General features: G+C 35.9%; 1 protein-coding gene across 9 annotated transcripts in view; it reads left to right on the top strand.

Annotated features, from left to right (window-relative positions):
* Positions 1 to 13,689, top strand: part of WRN (WRN RecQ like helicase) — a 124,091-nt gene that overhangs the window by 95,341 nt on the left and 15,061 nt on the right. For 7 of the 9 annotated variants that reach the window (XM_082444595.1, XM_082444593.1, XM_082444590.1 and 4 more), the window contains 7 exons: positions 4,204 to 4,374; positions 4,451 to 4,548; positions 6,217 to 6,286; positions 7,115 to 7,191; positions 10,594 to 10,669; positions 10,897 to 11,009; positions 12,697 to 12,811. In XM_082444595.1, coding sequence (XP_082300721.1) covers positions 4,204 to 4,374; positions 4,451 to 4,548; positions 6,217 to 6,286; positions 7,115 to 7,191; positions 10,594 to 10,669; positions 10,897 to 11,009; positions 12,697 to 12,811 — 720 coding nt within the window. The remainder of the gene's footprint in view (positions 1 to 4,203; positions 4,375 to 4,450; positions 4,549 to 6,216; positions 6,287 to 7,114; positions 7,192 to 10,593; positions 10,670 to 10,896; positions 11,010 to 12,696; positions 12,812 to 13,689) is intronic. The other 2 variants (XM_082444594.1, XM_082444592.1) reach the window with 1 other exon arrangement.

Below are 13,689 nucleotides of genomic sequence, written 5' to 3'. Positions count from 1 at the left end.
TTAAAGAAGTTAATTCAGAGAAGTGGCAAGTTTCTTTGTTTTCTCTATCAGATAATAGTGCGAAGATTTGGCTTTTATTAGAAAGTGATCCTTTGGGACTTGTGCTCTGGCCAGTCGGCTCTCTTTATTGTAACACACATCAATCCGTTCATAGGTTTCCAAACTCCCTGATGCATCCGTTTGGTACCCTAATTTTTCCAACCTGCTTTTTAAAGGAAAAGAATGGGTTGATAATTTCCATTTTTGAGACTTTGTCCTATAGAAGTAGACTCTTAGAGCAAAAGGATTATTTAACTCTACCACCTTATTATACAACGGTTAATACTAAGTCCCAGAAAGTTAAATGACCTGTGTCATGTCAGGTCATTACTTTGTGCCAGAAGCAGGATGAGCGACAGCTTTCCTAACTACTGTTCTAGTGCTATGTCTGTTTTATTATGCTGTTCACATGCAGTTTTAAATTTGTATTTTTAGGTTGAATGATCTAGAGATACTAGAATGAATGCCCAAATCCCTATATCCACTATGGCAGCTTTCTCATCCTTAGCAGTTTTACTTTGTCAGTGGGTTAACCTGGAAAATTAAGTTAAATAGAACATATAAGTAATTAATGGAAGATGCCTCGCTCAGAGTAAGAAATTGTTAGACATTTGTGTTTTTTTTTTTTTTTTTTTTAGACATTTGTTGTTGAAAATCCTTATTCTGTTTTTTCAAAAATGTTACTTGGGTAAATTTGGATTTCTCATTGGAAAAGGAATATGATTTCTTTAAAACAAAATGATCTGTGTTGAAGAGCAGAAATATTTCGTTTTGTGTATGGTGATTGCCATGGAAACATGACAGTGTAAATTTATTCACACAGTACACAGTATTCACAATGATTATTGATCATGAGGGGAAGGGACAGTTACCTCTACTGATTAGAAGAACATCTCATTTCTTCATATCAGCAAATGTGTTCATTCACTTCAGGTTGTTTTCTGCTTATGAAAGGGAAGGCTAGAGGAATAATTTTTAGTGTCCAGATTGCTAATAAGTACTAGTTAGGCAACTTAATATCTTTAGTGTTATTAGTTTGCAAGCAATAGATTCTCCTACTATAAAGGTAAGCCCCCAGCAGGTGTAGAATGCCATTACAAGTGTTCTGGGAAAACTGACTTGATACTGAGTCAGGGCTTTTGCTTTTATGTTAAGGAAGGCAGGCTATAAGTTAAAGGATCAGCTGTTAACTCATAAAAATAAAGTTAATATTATTGAGCCAGGCTCTGTCCTGTCCTGGTTACTCAATCTTCACGACATCCCCAAGAGACAGGAAGTATTATTGTACCTGTATAGCAGCTGAGGAAATAGCAGCACAGGTAAGTTAAGTAACTGACTTGCCCAAAATCCAAAAGCTAGTAAGTACTGGAGCTGTGACTTGAACCCAGGTGGTCTAGCTGCACTAACTACAATCAGTATATATGTATATGTGTGTATATTGGTGTCTGTGTGTGTATATATCCCTGGTGTAGTGGTCTGGAGGACTGTGTCCTAGTCGTACCTCTATGACCTTAGGCTACCACTTAACATCTTTGAGCCTCTGATTGTCTGTATCTGAGTAAAAATGACTAGATAGATCAATGAGCTCCAATGTTGCTTCCAGATCTGAAATTCTATGATGTTTGATTTTAAACATTCTACACAAATCAAACCAAAGTCAGTTAGTGTAGGTAGTAGAGGTTGTTATGGAAAAAGGTGCCACGTTGTACGTGGGTGTTTCTGTTTCTCTGAATCTTGTTCTAGTACAATTTTTGTAAATATAATCACCATGATACTAAAGCTTTATTACTTAGCTATTTTAATACAAAATTCAATTTCAATTTTTATTTTTAGAATGCATGTTACAGACCCTGTTAACTAAACCTATAAGAAGCCTGTGTTTTAAAAAAGCTCAGTGTATCTAGGCACTGATGTGTTTCTGATGGGAACTTTCCTTATCTAATCTAATTTCAGCCTAGATTTCTTTATATTAGGGATCAGTTCTTTTTAGGTTATTTCACTTGTATTCACATTTTTAACATTCCAAAATGATAAACTTGTAACCATAACATTTTCATCACTTGAACAAAACCAATACATTTGTAATATAGTGAGGCTTATAGTGCCTGAGTTATGTCTGCTGGAACTCATTCTGTATATTCTTTTCATTTTGATCCCTGGATTTGAATATGCATTGATTGTTAAACCATCATTAGAGTATAGATGAAATATAAAAATGTTGAGTGACAGGATGTGCCTATTTCTAAAATTTTAGATTGCATTTCATATTGAAAATTTTAGAATACAGGAACTTCTTGACATGCTCAAGGAGTGAATGTTTTTGAAACATGAATATAACCTAAAATACAGTATTTGTTATGAAGCTCATGATCAGTCTAGCGAATTTAAACAGAAAGGTATTTATTACTGGGTGTTAAGTGGCTTAGAGTATTGTTGATAAGATTATACTGCAAAGTAATCTGCCATGGAAGCAGTTGCCTCTTCTGAGGTTAAGAATTTATCTGTCAGTGCCTGACCCCAAACTGCACTGAATAGGGAGCTGTAACAATCGGGAAGGTTCTACTTCTGCTTGATCTGGGAGCTGCCTTCTATAATCTGTATCAACAGAATGAATGTCTCCTGTTACTTAGGAAGCTAGAAGCTGTATGCTAGGTTCTTTGCTAACACTTTCTCATAAAAAGCAAACCCCTCCACAGTCATGCATACCTGCAAATATAGCAAAGAAGGCCCTTTGCCTCACTTCCTGTGTGTAGATGTCATGCAAAAATACCTTTGTTTAGTGGAACTTAAATCACATCCAGAAGCCTAGTTGAAAGAAAGTTTGAGAAATAGTGTTTGTAACTTCCCAGATTCTGTGGTAGAAGTCACAGTGGAGGAAGGGCAGAATGACCCTCGAATTACAATCTGCTGTATTCACCGCAAATACATTAGATAGGAGCAATTCTCCAGAAAGCGCTATGTTCATATAGTACCATACACATTTAAAAGTAGTATTTAGATGTGTAGGATGGATGAAGGAGGTAATCAGGGACTTCCCTGGTGACACAGTGGTTAAGAATCTGCCTGCCAATGGAGGGGACACGGGTTTGAGCCCTGGTCTGGGAAGATCCCACATGCCACGGAGCAACTAAGCCTGTGCGCCACAACTACCGAGCCTACGCTCTAGAGACCATGAGCCACAACTACTGAGCCCGCGTGCCACAGCTACTGAAGCCCGTGCGCCTAGAGCCCGTGCTCCACAACAAGAGAAGCCACCTAGAGCCTGTGCTCCGCAACAAGAGAAGCTACCGCAATGAGAAGCCTGCGCACCACAACGAAGAGCAGCCCCAGCTCACCTCAACTAGTGAAAGCCTGTGCGCAGCAACAAAGACCCAACGCAGCCATAAATAAATAAATAAATAATTTTTTAAAAAAGGGGTAATCAGAGGGCAAAGTGAATAGAAAAAGTTCTCTGTGGAGAGTGAAGGTGGGGAGAGTCATTTCCATTAGAGGACAAGAGAATTGCATATGATGGGCTAGCTTCCCCAACATTTCTAGACCTTGATGGCTATGAAGAGTCTCCGATCGGAATCCTCTGGTCACTTAGGGAAAAATATCTCAAACGCATCAACTGTCTAGCATGCACCTGCTTTTTCTGATATATCTCAGTGAAGCAGCTAAATCAGAAATGATCAAGTAAACTTTGCTGAAACATCACGGACCAAAAGCACAGTAATGACAACAACGCAGTGGAAACTTGAGTCTTGGCACTGCACTCACTGATTACCAGCTATGGGTCACACTGCCTTTAACACCCATGCTTCAAGTCTTGAGCTGTAGATTTATGATCACGGTTTTCAAACAATTATGTGAGTATGTTAATAAAAGGTCTAAATAGCAAAGGTTAAATATTCCAAATATATCCAAACCTATGCATTGGGAAATGCATGTGATTTATATATGAAATTTCCTGCCGTTATTTCAAACAGAAAAGGAACACTATTTTGAGTGTATTTATTTGTGACTTAAGTAATCAGAGCAAGCAGGAGGCGTATAAAAATGTCGTAGGTTTTTAAAGCAGAAATTTAGTGTTAAAGCCAAAGAATCAGTAGACGGTTTCGTGTTTTACATCTCCTGTTTAATTAAATAAACATTTTAAGAAATTGATTTTATTTCTAATTTCAGAATTCCCAGCGTCTTGAAGATAAATATCGCAGTCACAATTTCTTTGGCACTGGCAAGGATCACACAGAGAATTGGTGGAGGGTTTTTTCCCATCAGCTCGTAACTGAGGGATTCTTGGTAGAAGTTCCTGGGCAAAGCAAATTTGTAAAGATTTGCACCCTTACGGAAAAGGTAAACAATGTAGAAGTCTGCCTGTTTGGTTTAATTTTCTCACTGTGCATTAAAAGATTCTTCTTGTGTTCAATAGGGTAGAAATTGGCTTGCTAAAGCCAAAACAGAATCTCCTCAGAGCCTTATCCTTCAAGCTAATGAAGAACTGTGTCCAAAGGAGTTTTTTCTACCAAGGTTCATTTTTCACTTTTTTTTTTTAACTTCTGGGTTTTCTGTTGTTTAAATGATTCATTTAATACCAATTTACAGGTACCACACAAAGTAAATTGAGTAAAGATAATCATTTTTGCATACCTCTTTTAGTCAGTTTGGGGGTGGGAGTCAGTAGGGAGAATGATAAATCATAGAACACTGTCTTGGTGAATAGGAAGTGGATGACTGTAGTACTTAGAAAGCTGCTCTCCTGTTGATTAAAGAATTGTATAGCACAGGGAACTATATTCAGTATCTTGTAATAAACTATACTGGAAAAGAATCAGGAAAAAAAAGAATATAGATATATACATACATGTATGTATAACCAAGTAACTTTGCTGTACACCTGAAACTAACACAATATTGTAAATCGACTATGCTTCAATTAAAATAAATAAATAAATAAAATAAAGAAGCAGCATTGAGTTCAATGTTGAAGACTCTATATTCCATATTTCCTTCTTATGTATAGAGGACGGGAAAGGAATACACGTGTTGCCTACTTTTTAGTACCATTACATGTTATCGATCATTTTTCAATTTTTTTTTTTAATTGAAATATAATTGACATTTAACATTGTGTAAGTTTGAAGTGTACAAGTATTGGTTTGATACATTTATATATTGCATTGTGATTATGGCAATAGCGTTAGATAACACTTTTATCACATCACTTGAATAGCACTTCTTTTTTTTTTTTTAATTTTTATTTATTTATTTATTTTATTTATGGCTGTGTTGGGTCTTCGTTTCTGTGCGAGGGCGTTCTCTAGTTGTGGCAAGCGGGGACCACTCTTCATCGCGGCACGCGGGCCTCTCACTGTCGCAGCCTCTCCCGTCACGGAGCACAGGCTCCAGACGCGCAGGCTCAGCAATTGTGGCTCATGGGCCCAGCCGCTCTGCGGCATGTGGGATCTTCCCAGACCAGGGCTCGAACCCGTGTCCCCTGCATTGGCAGGCAGACTCTCAACCACTGCGCCACCAGGGAAGCCCGCACTTCTTTTTTGTGTAGAGAACAATTGAGATCTAGTCTCTGAGCAACTTTGAAGTTTATAATACAGTATTATTGACTATAACCATTATGTTGTGCTTTAGATTATCAGTTTTACTTTTAAACTTAAAAAACTTTAAAGAGTTTTAAATCTAGACTTTGAAGAGCTTAAGCTCTTTGGAGGGGAAAAATCAATTTAAAAAAGCATCAGTTCTAAAAGAGTAATATAGGGGCTTCCCTGGTGGCGCAGTGGTTGAGAGTCTGCCTGCCAATGCAGGGGACACGGGTTCGAGCCCTGGTCTGGGAAGATCCCACATGCCGCGGAGCAACTAGGCCCGTGAGCCACAACTACTGAGCCTGCGCGTCTGGAGCCTGTGCCCCACAACAAGAGAGGCCACGACAGTGAAAGGCCCGCGCACCGTGATGAAGAGTGGCCCCCACTTGCCGCAACTAAAGAAAGCCCTCGCACAGAAACGAAGACCCAACACAGCCAAAAATAAATATAAATAAAATAATAATAAAATTAATTAAAAAAAAATAAAAAAAAAAATAAAAGAGTAATATAACCTTATCTGCCTTTCTAAGAGTGGAGGTGTGATGATTCATGTATTAGATAATTACATTTTAACATTTGAGATAATTTTATTATTTTTCAGGTCTAAAGCTGTATCTTCCGGCACTGAGCAACATTCCTCTAATCAAGTACCAATTAAATTAACTTCAGAGGTTTGTTTTTATTAAAGAGATGGTTCTTATTATTTCATTCTTTATTGATGCAACTCCTGTTTAAAATTTTTCTGTTTTATTTCCACTCAAAGAGGAAAATGCCATATATAACAAGACATAAAATGTGGAAAGAGAAATGATATGAACAGAATAAAATATGCAATACATGATTTCTGGGGTTAATAGAACAGTTAGAAGTATCTGAGAAAGTAATGTTTTTTTTTTTTCTTTTAAGCCTATTTTATAACTCATTTGGCTTGGATATTATAACACTTTTTATAATATCTTTTTTTGGATATTAGAATACTTTTAGTTGATGGAAAAATAAGCCTGATTCCTAAATGTTATCATTACAGTTACATAGACACATACACATACACAAAGCTTTTCCTGCTTTGTTTTGGATCTTAGGTAACTATCACAGATTAAATACTTATCCACAGGCCAACTTCCACTAATGAGGATACTAGGGTGATGGGGTGATGGACAAATGTGCTGAATTAAATTTTCTGGTGAACTTTTTCTGCTTTATTAAAGTATACACAATGTAATTGAATCATTTTTGTGACTTTGGATCTTGCTATATCTCTAAGAATTCTTTTGATCATATATTCTCTATAGATTTGGGAGGAATGGGATATTACATTGCATTTCTAACTGCCCTAGAAGTTGATAATTCATGAGCTTATTTTCAGATGATTTATTTGATGAGTAGGTTAGTAAAAGGAAAAATTATTGTAATATTTTGTATCTTATTTTCTTCATTTTTAAAAGTTTTTTGAAACTTCTCTCTTTTTTTTTTTGAATGGACCTTTATATGTTTAAAAGCAGTCCAGCTTGTATAAGATGTATTCTTACAAAGCATGTGATAAAATTTCTTCTGGGAGTAACATTCCTCAAAAAAGGTACAGAATTCACATTTTTATTTTCTATACTCACTTTATTTGCACTTTTTCTCATTCTTTCCTAGAGAGAAAGGTCTGTCAGATGTTGGGCTATTTCACTGGCAGAAGGAAGTTAAAACATAAGCCTCTGGTATTATAATTATTAAAGCAGACTTATAAAATGATAGTTTTAATGTTAATTTAATAGCTAACACTTCTGGGCATTATTATTTGCCAGACTGTGTGCTAAATGCTAAGCATTTTATAAGTAATATCTCATTTAATTCATATAGTAACCTATGAGTTAGCTACTATTATTTATCCCCATTTTACAGTTGAAGAGACTAAAGGTTAAGAAGTTAACGAACTTACTAGGAGCATCCATCTAATAACAGAGCTGACTTTCAGATCTGTATTTGTCAACCTCTAGCATCTAAACACTATTATTATATTATATTATATTTGTATGAAATATATATATTCCCACTCCATTTTCAAAAAAAAACGATCTTATGGCAACATAAAATGGTAGATATTGGGGTTGGTAGAGAATAAAGGTAATGCACCTATTGTGCTTTCAAGCTTAATAACTTTCTGACTTAATAAAAGTGTACAGAATGTACAGAATTACAGAAGGTCTGAAAATGGAGAATTTAAAAAACTTGTTAGGACATATGCACAGATTAAGTGGACTACACTTACATACATAGCAGGTGAAAGAAAATGGTTTGTTCTTTAATGGTTTGATCACTTAGATAGGTAATACTACTTTGGATCTGATAGAGACATTTACCATAATACCAGTCTTCCACCCCAAATAATTTCTTTTTGTTTGGATATATATACTGTGTTTCATGTAAACAAAAGGTTTAAGGAGTGTACAAAACAATATACCGGTTCAATACGCTGAAGCATTTCTTCATTTAAACATTCCCTGTGGCATCTTCTTTGTGCCATGTACTATTCTAGGCACTGGGATTCAGTGGAGGATAACAGAGACATAGTCACTGGCCCTCCCAGAGTTTATGTTCTAGTGGGATATACACGTAAGGGAACAGAAAATTACAATCCAGGGTTGTAACACTTTGGAAACACTTTGGAAGTGACACTTGAGGCTTAAGTAGCAGTTGGGTGAAGTGAAGGGATGTTTTCTAAGCAGAGGAATGGTCCACGTACTAAAACCTGAAAGCAAGAAGAGGGTATGACATGATTGAGGGATTCAGCAGTTTGCTAGCAATTCCCTGATAGAGGGAAGCAAGGGAGTGGGAAAATTTAAGACTGGAGAGTTGAACAGTGTCTCCAATATCCAGTTCCTTTCAAGCACTCGATTTGATCATAAAAGCAGTTGGGCGCTAAGGAAAGGTTTTAGGCAGAACAGGTGACATGATCAAATTTATGATTGAGAACAGGGGTTGACAAACATGAAGGATCAGATAGGAAATAATTTAGGCTTTGAGGGCCATGTGGTCTCTGTCTCAACTGCACAGCTCTGCCGTTGTGGCCTCAAACCAGCCATGGATGATATGTAAATGAATGAGTGTGGCTGTGTTCCAATAAAACTTTATTTAGGGACACTGAAATTTGATTTTCATATAATTTTCACATGTCACAAAATGTTTTCCTCTTGATTTTTTTAACTATTAAAAAATGTAGAAGAAGCCATTCTTAACTACAAGCCTTACCAGAACAGACAGATTTGGCCTGTGCACCCCTAGCATGCCGACCCGTGGTAGATGGCTCTGGCTGTGGAGGGAATGGACTGCAGGAGGATCATAGTTGTAGAGACACAAATAGGGAGGCTATTGCTGTGTTGTTTGCAAGAGGCTATGGTAGATTAGTCAAGGGAAGTGGCAGTGGGTGGGGAGAGAAAGAGATTTGTAAGATATTTAGGAGATGGAATTGTTAGGACTCAGTGATTGAAAAGATAGGCAGGTTAAGGAAGATGGAAGACTTGACTGTGATGCTTGGGTTTTTGTCTTTGATGGTGGGTGAGTGCTGCCATTTCCTTCACTGGGCTATGTAAGAGGAAGACAAGTTTGAAGGGCTGAATGTTTAGGGGATGAGGTTAAATTAGGAGTTTAGTGATAGACATACTAAGTTTGAGATACCTGTAGAGTGGTCCAGAAGTTAATTTTAATATACGGGCTTAGTGTACAGAAGTGAAAAAGATGCTTACATATCAATAACTATTATTTTAAATTTCATTTGAATTTTCATTAAAATAATACATGTGAATGTTTTTAAAAGTCAGTTGAGACTTAAAGGCATATAACAAAGCACACCAGTTCACACCCTTCTCAAACCCATTTTGTTCTGTTCTATAGAAGCAGTCACCCTCAGATCTTCTGACCAGTTTCTATGGTATTGGCCTCCATACTTCTTTTTTTAAAAACACCTTTTTGGGACTTCCCTGGCAGTCCAGTGGTTAAGACTCTGCACTTCCAATGCAGCAGGCGTGGGTTCGATCCCTGGTCGGGGGGGAACTAAGATCCCACCTGCTGCGTGGTGTGGCCAAAAAGACAAACACCTTTTCAGCATATATTTTATTAATATTTATTGTACATTTCCCTGACTAGTTCTTTGAACTGGAGTTTTCTTTCCTCATGTTCAAATCTCTTTATTCTAGTTATAAAATCTGATAATTGTAAAAATGAAGTCTTACTTTACACTGTAAATTTTTAATTCTTGAAACAGGGAAATTTATAAACATTTCTTATACATCAAACATGTTCTTCTCTTTCCCCCCCAAAAGCAGAAATTTATTTAAATTTGACACCTTTTACATAGGCTATTCTATACAATTTCATTTTTATAACTTTTCCTCTTTATAATTAATTTATCCGTGAAATTGCCCTTTGTAGAACCTGGTTTTCTATCTAGTTTGCTGCCTTGCACCTTTCATACCATGTTAACTGCTAATTGGGTGTTTTAAATTCTTCTTTCGAGGAGTCAAAGGCAAAATCACTCCTTTTGGCTTATTTTTTTAGTTTGATTTTGAAGAAAAATGTGAATAATTTGATTAATTCCATGCTAATGTTCCTCAACAGCCAAAAAATAGTGCTATCACAAGAAGAGTTATAGATTGTATCATTCTTGGTTAGAAAAAAATTTACTTTGGTATAGATAAGGAGTATTTTCTTTCAAAGTATTTGATTGATGAGGAGGAGGCAAATGCTGTGCTTAATTGCACCAATTTTGTGATTGACTCAAATCATACTGTTAACTTTACCTATATAATGAATGTATTTGATACAAAATGTTTAAAATCTAGGCTGTCATTTAAGTAACAGTTGCCTTACTGGTATTGTGACAAATAAATGTTAATATTGATTGGGAAAGGTATTCTCATTTTGGGGGCAAAATAAAAAGTGAACTTGGAGAAAGAAAAGCTTTTTATTATTTCTTTTCTTTTAAATGTTTTAGCATTATGGTGCCATCACCAAGAAAATACTACAAGTCCTCAGAACCTGTTATTTCAGCTGAAGAGCAGGAGACTCAGGTATGGCTTTTGTAGAAAGGCAGTTAGTTTTTGAGAAGATAGTTATGAGTCTATGCATGCTTAAAATTCTCTTGCCAGTATTTTAAAAATTGTTCTTTAGCTAAGAGTCTAAGATACTCTCATTTTTCATCCTAAGGGGGAAATGTAATATCTGAAGCTCTAACAATAAAGGGCTGGATTTTTCTAAGTACATTTAAACAAATGTTGTTTCTTTGCTTTTCGTTCAGAGTACATTATACGGCAAATTGGTGGAAGCTAGGCAGAAACATGCCAATAAAATGAATGTTCCTCCAGCTATTCTGGCAACAAATAAGATACTGGTGGATATGGCCAAAATGAGGTAAACTATTTGCATATTTCTAACTTATTTTCTTCTAACATAATAGATTTGTAAAATACATCATTTAGCGATAATATGACTGTGGCTCCAGCAGTCACATCCAAGAGGTGGTTCCCAAATCTCCCGTGTTGCTGCCAATGATCTGTTTCTTCACTGAGCTTTAGTCCCACATGAAACCAACTGTTTTCAGCAATCAGATCCAGTGTATATAAAATCTAACTCACTACCCACCAACCCTCCTTACATGCATTTCATGCAAATGCCAAAACTCTTCCTTCTGAATTCCTTATTTTTGTTAGTCATACTATCATGTTCCTAGTCACGCCTGTTTAATACCTCTGATATTACTTTTACTCTTCTAACATATATCCCCATCTTTCTCTTATTATATAGTTTTTAGACTTTTTCATTTCAGTGTTCCTTCTGTGTCTGTCTATGCTTTTCTTCCTTTTTTTAGTGACACCATGGTAGTTCAGACCATTACCCTTGGACTGTTGCAAAAGCCTCTAACTAGTTACTCTTTCTTCAGCCTCTCTCTCTCTCTGTTTCATCTGATATATGAATACCAAATTAATCTTTATCCTGTTGTACTTCTGCTTAACTAGTTTCCCACCGTCTTAACTTATTTAGCTCACAATTCAAGGCCTTCCATTTATGAACTTAAACCTTCTTTTCCATCTGAGTCACAGAATTTTAATGCTTAATCTTGCCTAGATTGTTTACCATTTGTTTAAGTCTCCTTTTCAACTTCCATATACTTATTTACAATGTTGCTTCTGACTTGTAGTTTCCTTGATTTCCCAAAACTCCTATTAGGAAATCCTTTAAGATCTGGCTTTATTGTTATTTGCTCCATGAAGCCTTCCATGTTCTTATCAGCAAAGTGATTCCTCTGTGGAATCATAAAGGACTTTTAAATGTAAATTTAAAAGATGATTCTATGGCACTTATTACATAATGCTTTATTTATTTTTTTGTTATTATTGGTATTCATGTATATGTGTCTTCTAGATTTTAAACTCTGTGATGAAGATGTTATATTCCTCATCTTTTTGTGTTTTCCAAAGCACCTAGCCCAACGCCTAATAATCACTAGGTGGTCAATAAATATTTAGAAGAAATTATTTCCAAAGAATTGTTGCTTGGTAATTGTACTCATCTTGTATACTTCCTTTTCAAAAATTGTTTCTGTTGCTAAATTTCATTCAAGAGATGTTACTTTAGAGAAGAATTTTCTAATAATGTTACATAGTGCATATATCTTATAATAATTATTTCATTAAAATAAATATGCAAAGACCACATTTTAATATTCAGTGAAGATATTTAAAGGAAAAGGAGTAATCATTAAATTGGCAGATTTTTAGAAAGAAGACATCAGACATTCTCTTCATATTGGACACAATAAGAAATATTAAAAGCCTGAAGTAGTTAGTTAGCAAGTTTATTGTTACAGGTAAAAACTTTGTAAATAATGAATGAGATTTTCTTCTGAGTTTCTTAGCCTCTTAGTTGTCCTCTGAGAATCATAAAACACAATTACTTGTTTTATACATTGTTTTTGGTTGCTGGAAAAAAAATCCATGTTTATTGAGTGTCAGTATTGAAGCTAAATATCTATCAGCTGTGTTGCTGGAGTGGTAACGTTTCAGTGGTTTCTTGACTTTTTAATTTTTTTAAACGACAGACCTACTACAGTTGAAAATGTGAAAAGGATCGATGGTGTTTCTGAAGGCAAAGCTACGATGTTGGCCCCTGTGTTGGAAGTCATCAAACATTTCTGTCAAATAAATAGTCTTCAGGTAAAACACTATGGTTTGCAGGACCTCTGAGAGAATAAACTTTTTTTGACGATTACAAAACACCCTTCAAAAGCAGCATTTTTAATTTCTATGCTGGACACTTAGAAAATGAATCAGATAGTTTCTATAGTAAATCAGTTATAAAAACATGTTAGTTACCTATTTTTTTTTTTAAATTAATTAATTAATTTATTTTTACTTTTGGCTGTGTTGGGTCTTTGTTTCTGTGCGAGGGCTTTCTCTAGTTGCGGCAAGCGGGGGCCACTCTTCATCGCGGTACGCGGGCCTCACACTATCGCGGCCTCTCTTGTTGCGGAGCACAGGCTCCAGACGCGCAGGCTCAGTAGTTGTGGCTCATGGGCTTAGTTGCTCTGCGGCATGTGGGATCCTCCCAGAGCAGGGCTCGAACCCGTGTCCCCTGCATTGGCAGGCAGATTCTCAACCACTGCGCCACCAGGGAAGCCCACCTATTTTTTTTAATTGAAGTATAGTTGACTTACAATATTATATTAGTTTCAGATGTACAACATAGTGATTCAGTATTTTTATATATTATACTCTATTTAAAGTTATTATGAAATATTGGCTATATGCCCTGTGCTGTACATTACATCCTTGTAACTTATTTGTTTTATACCCAGTAGTTTGTACCTCTTAACTCCCTTCCCCTATCTTGCCCCTTCCTCCACCTCTCTCCCCACTGATAATCACTAGTTACCTCATTTTTAAGATGATTCTGAAGTAATAGTTGTCAAACCTGCTTATGTCTGTTTATTTTGTTGAGAGGGTTTGTTTTTAAATCTGAATAAGTACTGTATTTTAGACAAAGAAATTATTTTACTTTCAAATGTAGATAGAAATTAAAGCTTCATTCATTC

Source organism: Balaenoptera physalus (assembly GCF_965194825.1).
Source record: "Balaenoptera physalus genome assembly, chromosome: 21".
In the NCBI taxonomy this organism is placed as follows: Eukaryota; Metazoa; Chordata; class Mammalia; order Artiodactyla; family Balaenopteridae; genus Balaenoptera; species Balaenoptera physalus.
Note: the sequence above shows the minus strand (reverse complement) of the source record. Positions and strands in the feature narration are given on the sequence as shown.